Genomic DNA, 15,873 nt, shown 5'->3' with positions numbered 1-15,873 from the left:
TTTGCATTAATTTTATGTGAAAAGTACATTATGTAATGGTCGTATGTGATATGTAAACTAATCGATCCAGTCGTAGTGACCTCACGTGATACGCATAAAGTTTGCATAATTTTATGTGAAAAGTACATTATGTAATGGTCGTATGTGATATGTAAATAATGATCCATGATGACCTCACGTGATACGCATAAAGTTTGCATAATTTTATGTGAAAAGTATATTATTTGATAACTATATGTGATACATAACTGCACGTATTTTCAGGATGGAAGGAATTAATCTGGAAGGTTTCATTTATGATTGTTCACAGAATGCTATACGAACAATTTATTGCTCTGTAATTGGTGAAGTTTACATCGATGAAACAACAGAAGTAATCAGCAGAAGTAGGAAGCCAAATGTTGGAATGTGGTGCAGTTTTAGAGCATCCTACCAGGTTTGAAATGCTTGCTAATTTACATTTTCAATTTCTTTGTTCCCTTCTCTTTCTCTCTTGGTTTCTCTTTCCCCCTCATTTTGCATATTTTTCCTATTATTTAAAGAATAATGATTGGATTTGCTTTGCAAAAAAAGACAAATATGCTGAGAGATATAACATGATATGTGATATATGTAGTCTAGCCACCAATTATTGTTAGTGTACATTTTAGTAAAAAATGGTTCCTAATTTTTTTTCCAGAAAAATGGAAGATGGTTTGCCCGAAAGATTATATTAATGGCATATCCACGATTGAAATGTATTGTTACAGAGGATAGTTGTATTGTTAAAGGTAAATATGTAGCGGTTATGCATGAAATATCAAATGTTATTCACGGAACTATCATGGGAGTAAATGTTATAACATGTAGTCTTTTATTTCTTCATTTTTTTCAATTTCTTCTCTTATATCAAAATTAGTGGTTATTTCTAGGAACAGCAGTTGTATGTAATCTGAACGGTGATTCTGGTTATCTCTGGAATGACTGCATCGGTTTGATTGCAATAGAAGGGCAGGTCGTTTACCAACTAAAACCATTAACTGCTGTTGAATTTCAAGCAGTACCATTCCGGAAAAATGGTACACCAGCCTATTTTTCGGTATGGATTAAGTATATTTTTCAACTGTAATATAATTTCAGTTCAGTGAATATTTTTATTTTTTTGATTATCAAAATGTAAGCAGAAAGGTTCAAATTTTGCTTGCTTTTAAGGACGCATTTTAAGATCTTTGTTTCACAAAATAAGTATTTTTAGATTGGGAATAAGTTCTCCTCGAAGATGCAAGCGGTCATGCATAATTTAATTTCTGTTCTAATAAATAGTAACTCTAAATATATTTATTATAAGTGCCTTAAGTATACTTGTCATTAATACATCAAGTATATCAATGCAATTTATTTCTGAGAAAAGTATATATGCCGCTGTTAGTATGAAAAACATAATCTTTGCAAGTGTAGTAGACATACCTATTGTAATTATAATAAATGCATTCATTTTTTAAATGTTATTCAAATCGAAAAATTTTCAGGCTAAAGAAATCAATGTCGAATCCCAAAGTATATTTCAATCCGAAATTCTGATTTTCGTACAGAAAGCCGAGATAAAGGCAGATGGTCGAGCCTTTGTATCAGGTAATTTTGAGTTCTTCAGAAAATTATTCTATTAGACAGCTTATATGCAAATACATCCTAGTTTCACATCAACAAAACTCATATAATAATGACACCTACCTAGGAATAAATTTTACGGGGAGTATTAATGACAGTGAGCTTTAAATGAATATTGTGACTGTATACTGTGACTATATAATATACCGACTTATTTAACAATTTTTTTTCTTTTTCTCTCGTAGGTGTATGATTTATGATAATAATAGTGATAACGAGAAGTGTACGAAACTTCTAGATTGTGCTATCACGTTACTGGATATAGCATATTCTGCTCGGCCCATTGTGGGTACAACGATGTCGATCCTTTATTACAGAGCGTACAATGATGGTGCTTCTGGCATTGGTATTTATGCAACCAATGATAGTAATGCTGTTGCTGGAATTGTAAGTCCACTTGTATCTATCCAAGTTGTTATAGCTGCTGCTTTTGTCATTATGAAATTTATGTATAATTTTGGACGAATATTCCGTAATTCAGTCTTTGTTCGAAATGTGCACAGAAGTTGCGACGACATTATGTGATTTTTGTTTAATTATTTTTTCTAGTCCTCCGAATTCATTCAAAGGATCTAATCGATTCATTTCATAGAGAGACGATTTCTTCACAACTAAACGATATTTCGAAACTTGTACTGAACGAACAGGAGTTGAACAGTTTGAGGACGCCCGTGAAAGTAAGTAATACTGATGGTGAAATAAAAAATGTTTATTCCTTATTTGGTATGGTGTAATGGACGGCAATCTTGAGTGATAATGTTCAATATTTCTGTTTTCTGGCATAAAATATTTTGCAGATCTGAATATAACATCATCAGACCAATCATCAGTTATCGTAAGTTATTCTTTTTTTCTTTTTTTTTTTTACTATCAAAATGGTGGATTACCATCTAATAATGAACGATGATGTCTAATAATGTTAAGCGTTGCTAGCAACACTTAACATCATCCTTAAAATAAGTTCGCTATATTCATGGTATCCTAGTGCTCTTCATTTAATGCATCCTAAAGCACTAAAATATCTTTTTTTGCACTTTCGACGCTCACAGGAATGTTGAGGTACATATTTTACTTGGGAATTGTACGTAGGTCTGTTGCAGACCTATATATAGTTCTATGTTTATTGTATAAGTATACATGCAAGCTCTTCTGAAGAAATCAAAACAGACGATACAAATTAGTTTATTTCGGCAAGACATACTGCTACTGTGTATTCCTTTTCTGGTGACTGTCTGTCTATTTATTAAGCAGATTTGACCGGGGTTTTTAGATTGTTGAAATTCTACAGACTTTTACAGTCTCGTTTTGACAGGATGATGAAATATCCGGTATACAAATTGATATATCCGAATCACTAATTGGGAGCAATATAGAATTTGCGGAAGCCGGCGGCAATAATGTTGGTTTAATGATCATTAGGGGATTTGTTCTTTTCTGTCCAAAAACATTGTTTGTTTATTGTTTGTATTCAATTATTCCAATCTAACATTATAAAATGCTTTTAACTACAAGTTGTTTTTCTGCATCCCACATTCTTCCGGTTTAATGGATTCGAATTGTTGATGCTAAATACTATAGAGTGTCGTCTTCTTTAATTTAGCCTTCTTCAAAAGCGGTTGTTCCATTAGCTGATGATAGCAATCATTCGATGAATCAATGTTTCGAATCGTGTTCATCATTTAATTCTCTCATCCTGAACAATAAATTGGATTCTGGTGACAAGTTTTCCTTCAACACATTCGCTAAAGAGGTTTTATTTCTAAACAGTAACATAATTACCATTCCTGACTGGCTTCTGTTCTTTGTTTTTGATCTAATTAGATGTTCTATATGCTTCTTCCTTAACTAGATGTTCTAGATACATTAAGTAGCAAAAAAAGTAAAAGCGAATATTAAAGTAATAGCTAGATTTGCGATTAGTTTTTCACGCGAATATGGATTTATTGAAATTCTAATAGTTGTTGAATATGCTTAGATTTTATCTGGTAGTTATATTACAGGAAATGGTTGATCAAACGGTTATGATTTGTAATGGTGATTCCGAATTTGCCAGCTCGTCAAAAGACAATGTTCCAATTGAACTAAAAAAAGAATTCATGGAATTAAGCGAAGTGAGACGAATTAGAATCGATCTGAAATGTTTCTGATCGAAATCGTTTAGCATTACACATCAACTTTAATTGCTAAGAAACAAATTGTTGAGTAAAAAAAGTTTAAAGGCTAACCGGGAGTTCTATTTTGTTGTTTCATTGTGGTGGTTATTTCCATTAGTTTCATTATCAAAGAAATATGACTGATAGTCATATCAGATAAATACTTGCAGGATATAGACGATAGGCATAATTTCAGGAGAAATTTTATTGGTTCATTTCAGGAAGATATATGGGATAGCAAATTTATTGAACATATATCACATAAAATGAAGGACGTGCAACGAACTCAGGTATTCCACTCTTTTGCTGAATTACAGCTTAGAATCCATAATCTACTACTGTTGCAAAGTTATATTACATGGAAGATTCTTTAGATATGCTGTTAACCGCATAAAAATGTTAGCTTGTTTCATTTTATTTTTGGACTTTATTTCTTCTGCCGGTAAGTTACTGTAACTATCAAGGTGAAGATTCGGTGAAAGTGGTTTTAATTTTATCAGTGAAATAAAATAAAGTGACGTTGAAGGGTGAAAATGGCGAAAAATGTAACGATATCAATAGATTGATCGATCAGTCTCAGAATGTTAGTGAAAACAAAAAGGAAGAATTTCGCGATGAGTCGAAGTAAGTGAAAATTTCCGTATAGACCTAATTTCCTGATTTAGGTAGTTAAGTAAGAAAGTTAAATATATCATATAAAAAGTTTATTCACTCAAGTTCAGGTGTTTACATGCTAAGAACTTTGGAAATCTTCGATGTTTAATATCCTTCGTATCGCAAGATTTTAGTGCATGGTGTGTAATCACAGAATTCAGTTCCAATATTCGATTATTTTAGAAATTGTGATGCCTGACCTATATATAAGTGTAGGAACACTTTTAACAGAGTCAAAACAACTAATTGTACCGATTATTCCTTTCGTAAACTTTATTAAGAGATCATGCAGAGGAAAGCTGGGCATCAACGCAACATACACAAAATATTGGAATTGAGGTCATTTTCATTTTTTATGTTTTGTTTTTACGAATTCAAATAATGACAAAATTTAATCGTGATTGAAAAGGAATTTTGGAAAATTTACCGAATACTTTGCAGATTTCCAGTGTTCCAGGTGAATAGGTTTATTTCTGGAATTTTCCAGATTTTTAATTCAAATTTTCGTTTTTATTTTCAATTTTCGATTGTTTGTTCATATTGAAATTAAGAAACAAAGTCATAAAAGAAAAATGATTTGAATGATTTGCAAAGAGTGATTTGCAGATGAAAGATGATGTTGGCTGCAGTCCGATACTTTCTGTCACCAACCAGTTAGTCTACACAGATCTCTTTAAATCTCCCTTCACTTCCTTTCAAGCAAGCAAAAAAGTCCCTTCATTTCCTTTCAAAGCTTAGCATTACGTCTTGTTTCACATACATAATTTTTTCGACACTTTTTTGCAATAACTTGTTTTACTTCAGAACTATGAGTGGGATGGATTCAAAGATGTTAACAAGTCTAGAAGAAGACATCTCTGTCGCAAAGGTACCATCTTGTTGGTGCTTTTCTTTTTCGGTTCAGTTATCTGCCAGTAACGCATTTTCAAATTCATAAAAATACCTACTGACAATTATTTGAATAAACAGGAATTACTCAAGTGTGAAGGAGAGGACTTAATACCGCTTTAGTGTAATCAGTGGTTGTTGTGCTCAATTCACTGCTTTGTCGGGATGAATAACTTGAAAACTTTTAAATTTTATCCTTCAAAACAGGAGGAATTTTCGGGATAGTTCATTGATGAAAAGTGGTTATACTAACTTTACATAAAATGGGTCGTGAAAATGCATAGCAGCTTTTATTAAAGAGAAATTTTCTCAGAAAATTGCTCTGGAATTTTTTAACCTTTCAAACTTTCTTCATGTCAGGTATGTCTATAGCTTATCACAGTTATATTTGCCTTCCATTATCATTTTATCACAAGAACATGTGTTCCTTATTCCATAAATTACTTTCGATTAAATCCTATATAATATTTGATCTTCATAGTACCGTACATTCTGATACCGTTGTATGTAAATTATGAGTATCAGCAATTAAATTATTTTTATTTTATGAAATGCTGCTCAAATTGTTGTGATTCGTGTCTCTCACAACAACTTACATTGATAATCTTTATATTTATAAATGTTCGTTAGGTGCTGTTAATATTCCAGGGTGCTAATAAATGGATTGAAGAAGTGAATGAACTCTGCGTAAAAGTGCTTTCAAATGCCCGTCTTCGTAATTTTGTAAGCGTGAATGAAAATGGTTTGCATTTTTTGGCCTGTATAAAACTTTCACGAGAAAATGAAAGCATTTGTTATAGTTTAATCCATTCTAGCTTTCCTTAGAATTTGCAATTGTCTTTCGGATAATAAGTGAAGTATCATGTAAAATTGACTTTGAATGACTGGCAGATTAGACATTCTCAGCAGAAAAGCAATATCTTGCAAAATTGGTACTCAACATGATAAATCTATATTGCTGATTTTGTCAGTTCAAAAATTCTATGAAGTTCATTTGGTTTTTTTTCATTGTTACATATAGAGCTCTTATAGAGCAAAGTATTTTGAACATAATTACTTTTCGTTGGTTTTCGACTTAATCTTGATTAGTAAAAGAATCTAATTTTGTTTATTTAAGTCGTTTATTTTAATCACATACTTCAATACTATTCAGGAAATGCTCTTCTTCGTGATATAATGCATTATCTAAAACAAAAAATAACGATACAGGAGGTGAATGAGGAACTTGGAATTCCGCTTTCTGAAGTAACGGTATGCTTTTGCTATTCAATCGAATTATCTTGACATTTCGCCTTTATGCAAATTGTAGTGAATGTTTGGTTATTCAAAATCCTTTTATAAAGTAAGTTATTATCGAACAGCTGCTTATCGCTTTCTTTCATTCTAAGGGTAGTGTAGTTTTAAGTTGGCCTTATTGGCCTGGTTTTGTTTTATTACTATTTGTTTCGAAGGTTAACTTGGTCCTTTAGTACAAAGTATATTTGAAAGAGTAGTAAAAAAAGTTTAGACGAATCAATTTGATCATAATATATGTAATAGATTTAAAAGAATCCCATGCGGTCACAGAATTAGATCATTCCAACGAAGTTAGATTAGTCCTAAAATGAATCAACGATCATTTTCATTTTTCTAATTAATCCTTCGTTGGATTTTGAACTGTTAAAAAAATGGTGTTTATAGCATTCTGTTTACTTTTTTTTTAAATGATGTTTATAGCATTCTATTTTTCATTCTATTTGCTTATAGTGCTTCTGTTAATTTTTCTGCGGTTTCTTCTAGATAAGTCATTTAAATTTTAGTTTGTTAATAAATTCTTTTTCATCATGGACGGTTCTCCGATGATCACCTGCTCCTGATGTTTATTGCATTTGTAAATTCTTTTTACTGTATGTAACACTTAGTGCGGTATAATTTAAAATGGTTACTTTAGACCGCATGAGCAGATTTTTTTTTTTTACCAGATTAGCAAAACATAAAATTATTCCGTTATCATAGAATTTTTCCCTTTAAATTACTCATTAGTTTATTTTTACTTTTATTGTTTTGTTTTCAAGTGCATAAGTCAAAGCAATTTGACTCTTTTCTTTCTAGCCTGAATGTTTCAATATTGTGCTTGAGGAACGAGCGCTTGAAATATGTCGAAAATTTATGGAAATGAACGGTTTTGAGCGAATTGCCAACAGTAGAATTCCAAAAATACCGGAAGAAATCAGGTAATTCTGAGGATTCAATATAAGAAAAATAAAGTTAGTATAGATATGATAGCTTTCGTATATTCCCTGTTCTTTTTTGTCTTTTTTGTTCTTTTTTCAAGAACATGTCAGTTGTCTTATTGGTATTATCAGTGCCGTTCAAGCTTGCTCAGTTATTCTTACAAATGTATATTTGACAATTATTTTTAACATTTCTATTTTTTTGAAGCGCATGACTGCTTTTACTTATGTCATTGAATACTTTTACAGTTTTTGTAAAATTTTTTGTTCAGTCTTTTTTATTTATCAAATTTTTTCGTTTTTCTTCACATGTTATACTTTTTCTTAGGAAGAATGTATGTCATTCGAGCATCATATTTTTCGTTCATGTATTCATCGTGAACTGTTTCCTTATTAAAAATCAACCATATTTAATGACCTTATATATTTTTATTGCTTTTTTTTGTACTCTAATATGCTAATAAGTTCAACTAGAGTTTTTTAGCTGCCTATACTTGCCTTTGTTATAAAAATTTTTTGTTACTTTTTAATCTTGGAATATTTTTTAAATAAATATATCATGCATATTTTAATGCTCATTTGCTGGTTTTTTTTTTTTGCTGATTATTAATTACTTAATATTTGTCTTATATTTATTGTAAATGATCGAAATATGAGTTGCAACTGGGAGCATTACCAGAGTTCAAAGATTTTACTAGCCTACATAGAATACGATGATGATTTAAATAGTTCAACATTTAAATTTTAAATTGTCGAAGCTGTTCTTCAGGAAAGGTTGTTCATTCTAGTATTGTTCGACAATTCCAGCATATGAAAAAGGTGAACAAACTGGATAGATTGGTACTTTCTAAGTTGATCGGTATTCGAAAAAATCACATTGGACCTAGTTGTCTTCTCGCATATTATACAGCATCAAATTATTTTACAATCAAACGGAAATTAAAATATATGTGACACTCGACGACGACTAATATCCAATGTCCAACCAATTTCTGAAATTTTTAAAGCGTTTCCGGAAACTAAATTTACGTTTATGTCACTTCCTTTTAATTTGTTACCCCTATAACTTCTCAATTTTAGGTTTGAACTATTCGATTCATCCGATAAAAGTGATCTGTCATAGACTGAGTTCGTTGAGGTTTCGAGAAATGCAATATGCACAAACCTAAACCGATGAATAGTGGATTAACATTATTAAGCGTATCTATTTTACAATAATTTTGTTATAACTTTGACTATATCTCTTTAAAAACTTTTGTCCGATTGAAAACTCATTCCACCACACTTTCTATTTTTGATGCCCAAATAAAAATGTATTAACGTACAATAGAATTTCATAGCAGAATATGTTAAATAACAGTATACAACATGGTAATCCATTTTACCTTGAAATGTTCAGATTAATTCAATTATGTTTATTATTTAAAGATACACGTATGGTTTCTTCCTAGTGGCTCTAGTTTGAGACTGCTTACGAGATAAGTTTAACTGTCATAAGGAAGACATATTTTTAATTATGGCTTAGGAACGAATTAGAAGTGTAAACATGATTAAATTAATCCAAAATTTTCTTGATAATATATTTCATTGAACCTATATAGCAAAACATGTTGACTAATTTTTGTTCGGTAAAATTACTTCTGATTCGTTCGGTCATTTAAACCCTCTTATACTATGATATTACATCATAAATTAGCCGATAATATTTCAGTCTGTCGATAATATCCTGTCAAAAAATCTCACCAAATTATCCTGTAAGTTAATAAACTGCAATAGTTTTAATATTTATGCATGCACGTCTGGAAAGTTCAGTTTCTGTAAATTAATCAGCTTACTCTTACACTATATATACTAGAAATTATAGCCTGTGGCCATGCTAACCGTTTTCGATAGTGAACTAGATTGGCGGTTGGCTGTACTGATTAAAATATTGATAATATTTAATGCCATTCCTATTATATTGTTATCATTATATGTTATCATATCAAGCATTGTCATTTACTCTTCAGCTGCTCTTATACAATGTAAGTTTGTTGCATTCTTCCAAAATATCTGCCTTAATTACCCAACTTGTAATTAAGCAACATAGTTTACACTATCGTGAACTAAGAAATTTACACTATAATTATAGGTGAAACTAGTTTCCAGAAAAGTGCTTGCAATATCTAACCACGAAATACTTTGATTATCAGCAACAGATTATCAGCATTATCAATTAATCTTCATACTTTATTTCAGTTATCGCATTTCTTTTTGGACTGGCGATATTTGCACCATTTCTGTTATTTTCTTCGCTGAGTGCACTTATCGTTAGCTTCATTATCATTATTTCACGGCGGATTTTCATAGAAGAAAATGTAGGACCGTTCCCGAATTTCGTAAGCTATCGTGGACGACGGAAAGTAGAATAAAATTTTTTCCTCAATCTTGTACTATCTCATTGCCGAAAAGTCTTCCCTACAGACATATCATGAGGCAATCATTTTGCTGGAAAATCCATGTTATTATTATTAGCACAGATCCAATGATTATATGATCAAAAGATTTGTTGGTATATTCGATTTTATTTTGCTATGATATGTGTAAAGTAATAAATTGATGTAAAGCATTCAGGTTTGAACAAGAAACGGAATTGTCAGTGTCTATAAGTGCTTTCTCGCAACTAGTTTTTCAGTATTTTATCCCAATCAGTCTATAATCTAATGCTAATCTTGCAATGTAGATTAATTTGGGAAACTCATCTGGATATTATTATTAATCAGAAACGAAATATCTTACGTGCTACGAAAACTATCGATATTTATTGCATTTTTTATTTTTACAAATGACATATCTTGGAAAAAAGACTTGTAAACGTTTTTGTGCCCGTCACATATGCCCACTTCTGTACGTATCACGTGCACATTCTTTTTTACGTATCACATGTACATGCTTTTTTATGGGCACATGTTTAAGCGTATCATATGCTTTACATCATATGCATCATACGCGTTATGTGTCGGATTCATATATTTTACTTTTCCATGACATTTTTTTTCTTTAATGCTTTGTCTTTCAGAAGCTCTTTAGCTTAAAAGTAGTTCATTTCAAAGTGCATTATTCTAAATATTTAATTGTCATATCAATTCATTCATTTCTTATCATTTCCAAAAAATGAAGAGTGATCAGCCGTACCTTTTTTTAAAAAAAATATATTTATAGGAATTTTTTCCTTTTGATTATCAGATTAGATAAGCTAACTTTTTTAGAACAACGAAATAATCAAACAATCGATAGCTTGATTAAAAAAAATTCAATCAAATTAATGATTAAAACAGTTAAGCATGGTAAACTTCTTCTGAAGTAAGGTTTATACGTAGTTATGTGTGGCGTTTATTTGAATTGAATTAAATTCCACAACACTTCTCATAGATATATATGTATGTATAATAAGTTTCATGAATGCATTTTACAAAAAAGAGAAAAGAAGAATGTACAAAATAGTGCTTCCTTAATATATAATAATAGTAATGGAACCGAAATCCAAATAGGATTTGTAGTCGAAAAATCAAAATTTCAAATCTTACTAAAATTAAGATTTAAGTCTTCTTCTGATACTTTGATAAAGTACGTCTTCATATCACCTTTACCCTTTACATTGATTATGCCACGACATTCAAATTCAAACCCTTCTTTTTCCAAGATATTTTTCGTTTCTTCTGTTATCTGAAATTTGTGGAAATTTTCAAGGAAAATTTTGAAAACTAATTTTATATTTACAAACAAACAATCCTATTTTATGCATCAATTCATTAAACGTTACAGGTGGTAATATTTAATGAATTACTGCATCACATTTCTTGCAAATGAACAATACAGGTAAAAAAATGTGATATGAGTATTCCGTATCACATTTCTTTTTTTACCTGTATTAAACCGTTCAAGAGTATTTTACGCATCAAACGTTATTTAGTTATTATTAAAGGCTATTTTCAAATTAAATATATTCATTTCAACCATACTTTAACCCTCCCCAGTTCAATTTTTAAATTAATATGTTTCACTTTGCTCTAGAAATTTTGAAAAAAAATCAAAAAAAATATGTAATAATAGATAGAATTCCTCCAACATTATTGCTTACTTGTATTTTACCCGCCACACCAGAACTATCCATTCTGCTAGCAACATTGACCGAGTTGCCCCAGATATCATAATGCGGTTTTTTGACACCAATAACGCCTGCTACTACCGGACCAACATTGATACCTTAAAAAAGGAATATCATCCGTTCAGCAAACATGTAAATAATAAGTTTTTGTTTGGGTATTAGACAAAGTTATTTCAAATTAAGAACTAATGGATGATATATTCAAATGGTACAGTGAATTTCGTGAATCAAGAAAAGTGCATGATTTAAAAAAAAAAAAGTGATAACTTCTGAAGCAATCTTAAAAATGATTATTCCATAGAACAGAGATAATCTCCTACATTTTGTTCTTTTTTTTTTAAAACAGATTCGATAGAAGTTTTAGAAGCAAGGAAATTCCTATAATTTCGCAGTATTTGACTGATTTGTTAAATTAATTCTATTATAATAATGTAATTGCATTATCATAACTCCATTATCGAAAATATAATTCAGCTCTGTTATCGGAAATATAATTCTATTGTCAAACTCTGTTATCACAATTCTATTATCAAAAACACAGTCCTATCACCACTTTCTATTATCATAAGTTTATTAATTCTATCATTGAACTTTGTTATCACAATTCTTTTATCGAAAATATAATTCTACTACCTATAATCATAATTCCGTCATCGTCATATTATCCTAACTCTCTTATCAAAAGTATAGTTCTATTATCAAACTGTAAAAAATAATTCTATTATCATATTTTCGATATTTGATCAGCATATGTAGCAATGCTTTCCTTCCGAATACAAAATCCATATATATATATATTGTTTTTTTGCAATATTGCATACTAAATAAATTCCTTTTTCTTTTTGGATTAATTTTAAATCGAAAAAACCATTTAAAATTCGATAGAAATTTTGAAAGAAAGAAAATTTCTATAGCTTCATAGTATTTAATTAATTCATATTAAGTCATATTCACCAAATTTATAATAATAAAATTTGAAATTTAAAAAAAATGATGAAATGAAAAGGTAAAATGTTATTACCTATCCTAAGGTTAAAATTATTGAACGAATGCTCATTGATATGTTTTATAAGGGCTAAAAGACGAATAGCAAATAATACGACAGCGACAACATGCGATTGGTCGGTAATTTTACCAAATAAGCCTGATGCTGCCATATATGTGGTCGAGATTGTTTTAATCTTTTCAATACATTTAAACTCATCGCGACTAAGTTGCTGAAATTCCAACTTTTAAAAATTAAGTTTTAGTAAATGTGAGTTATTAAGAAATGAAGATTATTTGCAAATACTTCAAATTCTTTTTTTTTCATTTCATCGTAATATTAATAGCTAAAGCAGTAGTTACAGTATCCACGGACAGGTTACAGTAACCATATGTAGTTTTGCATATGTCCGAATTTTATTTGCAAAGTATACAAAGATGAAAAATGTATTCTGGAATGAGGATAATGGATTAAAAAAGCAGCCAAAATTTCTCCGAAATTCTAAACCACAAACATTTTATACAATGCATCGTATGTTTTACAATATGGTAATGTATAAGCGGAAAAAGGTTAAACGACAGGTAAACCGATTTTACCTACCGGTAAAATAATGAAGTTAAGAGGAAATGGAAAAACATTTTTGTTCAAATTAAACTCATCTGTCACATTGGCAAAAATAATCGACTAAAATATCTTATAGTAAACAAACGAATATTGGAAAATTAATATGTTTCAACAAATCTATCATCTCTTGAATCACTTATTTTCATTTCTAATTTTGATATTTCAATTAATCTATCTTCATTACGTATCATTTTCAGTATTAATTTTATCTAGATAAGAGATCTGTGAAGTCCTGAGATGTCCAAGGTTGCATACGTGGTGCACTAAAGGAATCAGCGTGTTGTAATAATAAATCCTCTGTGATCCAGATCGGGAGTTGCAATTATTTCCGTTGGACGAGGAGTCTCTAGTGAGTGTCAGTCATTAGCTCACGTTAGTTAGACCTATTTCTTTTTCAAGGTAAATTTGCTAGCTATCATATGTAAACGATTAAGGTAAGGTGGAATAAATTGGTAATATTGGCCTAGCAATATCAGTTTTTATCCAGTTCTCATGGACCAGGTCCTAAGACATAGATTTAACTATGAGCTTTTTAACCGTAGCAGTAACGATAAATACTTCGAGAGCTGGAACTACTACTGTATTTGCTGGTACGAGACTTGCCTACTGGGGCTAGACCTGTTCACTCGTACTATTGGCACCAGACGTGCTCTCTCATAACTGTTGGTACCAGACCTGCTATCTTATAGCTATTGGTATCAGACTTGCCTCTCATAGCAGTCGATGCCAGATTTGCTCCGAATTTGAATTATTCGTACTGAAAAAATTCTTGAATTAATCTTACTGATAATTACCATATCAAAGTCAGCGATAATCTCATTGAGAAGTCGTAAACATTCGACACCTTCATTGTTAGCATCTAATTCCATATAAAATTTATCAAATTCAGTTATTGTGATAAATACTATTGCAGCATTATCTCGAGCTTCTGAATACAATTCAGTCCTATAAATTATGCAAATGTAAAAAAAAATTGTATCATTACTAATTGTCAATCGTCTGGTAGAAATTTAGTTCAATTATCAATAACATTGACAATAAATAGTATCTACTTAGTAGTAATTGTTAATTATTTCCTCAATACTAAGAAAACCAATAAAAAGATTGCATTAATTGCACCTTTCATTAATATGACCACTTTTTTAAATTATTCATCGATCGCTTTTTTAGCGTAATTAATTTTAATTAATTCCTCAAATATAAAAAATTAATTTTCGTATATTATGAGGTAGAAGTATAAAGTGTAGAAATAATCAAATAGTAGCGCTTTTTTTTCTCTTTTTCAAAAAGTAATTTAAAAAACGAAATAACCTTTCATTTTCTCTGAGAAAATATTCGGCGACATGCGCCGGTAAAATATTTTCTAAAACGGCTCGATTTTGCGCATGCCTTTTTTCCATTTCTTTTCCTTCATCTAACGCCTGAAAATATCATTTATGGAATGAATTATTTTGATATGATCTTATCAGTATTTCACTATCAGTATTTCAGCTTACCATCTTATCAGATGGTAAGCTTTCGATATAGCCCTATAAAAATTCATATAAATATTAATATGTTGCCTTTAAAACTCTTATAAATTATCATATTTTTCGTAAAATTAAATTAAAATCTGGAATAAAAGAATTGCATGATTTTAAGTTGCTGTTTAAGGCATCAAAAGAAGAAGACAAATAAATTCCTAAATTTAAATCCAAAAAAAAAAGGAAGAAAAGAGAACGAAGAGTTTTAATAATTGTAAGAATTGCAATAATTCATTTACCTGTAACTTCCAAATAAAATCAAATCGAGTAATCAATTCTGATCGACGACTTTGGATCATAATTACGATGAAAGCAAATCCAATGGTAAGAGTAAAAAATAATCGTAAATCACTTCGTAGGCTCATTTCACTGCAATTAATCGTTAATTATACAATTCTACCATTATAACGTGATTGAAAAGTTCCAAAATTTTAATTCTCTCAAGTATTCTTCATTTGATTAATTAAAGTTTAAAACTGAAGTATTATTTACAATTGGAGTGAAAATCATAGAATTTTAAAAAGTATAGAATTTGAAAAATAATGAATTAAAATGATACTTTGATTATTTGTTATTAACTTTCATCTAAAACAAAAAAAAAGGAGAAAATGAATGAATTCTATCAGTTCAGGTTTGATGCAATGAAACACGATTGATGGTTTGGGAAGCTTCAATTCAAGGACTTTCGAACTTTACTAAAGGGGTGATTAAAGATTTAATAGATATTATTAGTTTGATAAATATTGATAATATAAACCGGTTTGAATAAATCCGATAAATAGGTTAAAAAAGTAAAAAAAAAATGGAAAGGATTAAAACAGCAGGTTCTGTTAAAAAAATGACTGGATCGCTAATTTTTTTTTCTGTTATAACTGAATTAAAATCCGACAAATCTTTGACCTTTGGAATTTATGTCTCACAATGATTTTTGGAAATTCACATAATCAAATTAAATATTTCCAAGGTTATGCACAAATTTTTATCAATTATTATTGTTAATTTATACTTTTTGAAGGGCATATTTTAGAATAAAAGAAAA

The 15,873-nt window shown here is 30.0% G+C and overlaps 3 protein-coding genes across 5 annotated transcripts in view; 2 read left to right on the top strand and 1 right to left on the bottom strand.

Annotated features, from left to right (window-relative positions):
- Positions 1-256: 256 nt before the first annotated feature.
- LOAG_07074 (hypothetical protein) lies at positions 257-9,302 on the top strand (the record flags this gene model as incomplete). 3 transcript variants are annotated; one of them, XM_020447333.1, is made up of 21 exons in its annotated part: positions 266-436; positions 680-770; positions 912-1,078; positions 1,509-1,611; positions 1,886-2,034; positions 2,240-2,324; positions 2,445-2,482; positions 2,960-3,046; positions 3,248-3,397; positions 3,648-3,758; positions 4,022-4,090; positions 4,327-4,424; positions 4,736-4,793; positions 5,061-5,107; positions 5,259-5,322; positions 5,991-6,084; positions 6,496-6,593; positions 7,434-7,555; positions 8,325-8,374; positions 8,636-8,755; positions 9,267-9,302. In XM_020447333.1, 19 exons carry the CDS (start codon positions 266-268, stop codon positions 8,341-8,343), a joined length of 1,821 nt encoding a protein of 606 aa, XP_020302425.1. In that variant the 3' UTR covers positions 8,344-8,374; positions 8,636-8,755; positions 9,267-9,302. The 3 variants fall into 3 exon arrangements, with proteins under 3 accessions (XP_020306516.1, XP_020302425.1, XP_020306517.1); XM_020447334.1 differs by lacking the exons at positions 8,325-8,374; positions 8,636-8,755; positions 9,267-9,302 and having other exon boundaries at positions 257-436; positions 7,434-7,623; XM_020447335.1 differs by lacking the exons at positions 4,736-4,793; positions 5,061-5,107; positions 5,259-5,322; ... (4 more) ...; positions 8,636-8,755; positions 9,267-9,302 and adding an exon at positions 4,638-4,725.
- Positions 9,303-9,428: 126 nt separating this feature from the next.
- Positions 9,429-10,018, top strand: LOAG_07073 (hypothetical protein; the record flags this gene model as incomplete). The annotated part of the gene is made up of 2 exons (XM_003142607.2): positions 9,429-9,579; positions 9,794-10,018. The coding sequence occupies 2 exons, from the start codon at positions 9,429-9,431 to the stop codon at positions 9,964-9,966; spliced, it is 324 nt and encodes a 107-aa protein (XP_003142655.1). The 3' UTR covers positions 9,967-10,018.
- Positions 10,019-10,991: 973 nt separating this feature from the next.
- Positions 10,992-15,873, bottom strand: part of LOAG_07072 (hypothetical protein) — a 5,777-nt gene continuing 895 nt past the window's right edge. The window contains exons 2-7 of the mRNA XM_020447332.1: positions 15,074-15,203; positions 14,623-14,732; positions 14,106-14,256; positions 12,724-12,919; positions 11,676-11,800; positions 10,992-11,260 (exon numbers count right to left, since the gene is read on the bottom strand). Coding sequence (XP_020302424.1) covers positions 11,111-11,260; positions 11,676-11,800; positions 12,724-12,919; positions 14,106-14,256; positions 14,623-14,732; positions 15,074-15,203 — 862 coding nt within the window. The 3' untranslated portion in view covers positions 10,992-11,110. The remainder of the gene's footprint in view (positions 11,261-11,675; positions 11,801-12,723; positions 12,920-14,105; positions 14,257-14,622; positions 14,733-15,073; positions 15,204-15,873) is intronic.

This window comes from Loa loa (assembly GCF_000183805.2).
Source record: "Loa loa unplaced genomic scaffold supercont3.52, whole genome shotgun sequence".
NCBI lineage: Eukaryota > Metazoa > Nematoda > Chromadorea > Rhabditida > Onchocercidae > Loa > Loa loa.
This window is presented reverse-complemented; position numbering and strand designations above follow the sequence as displayed.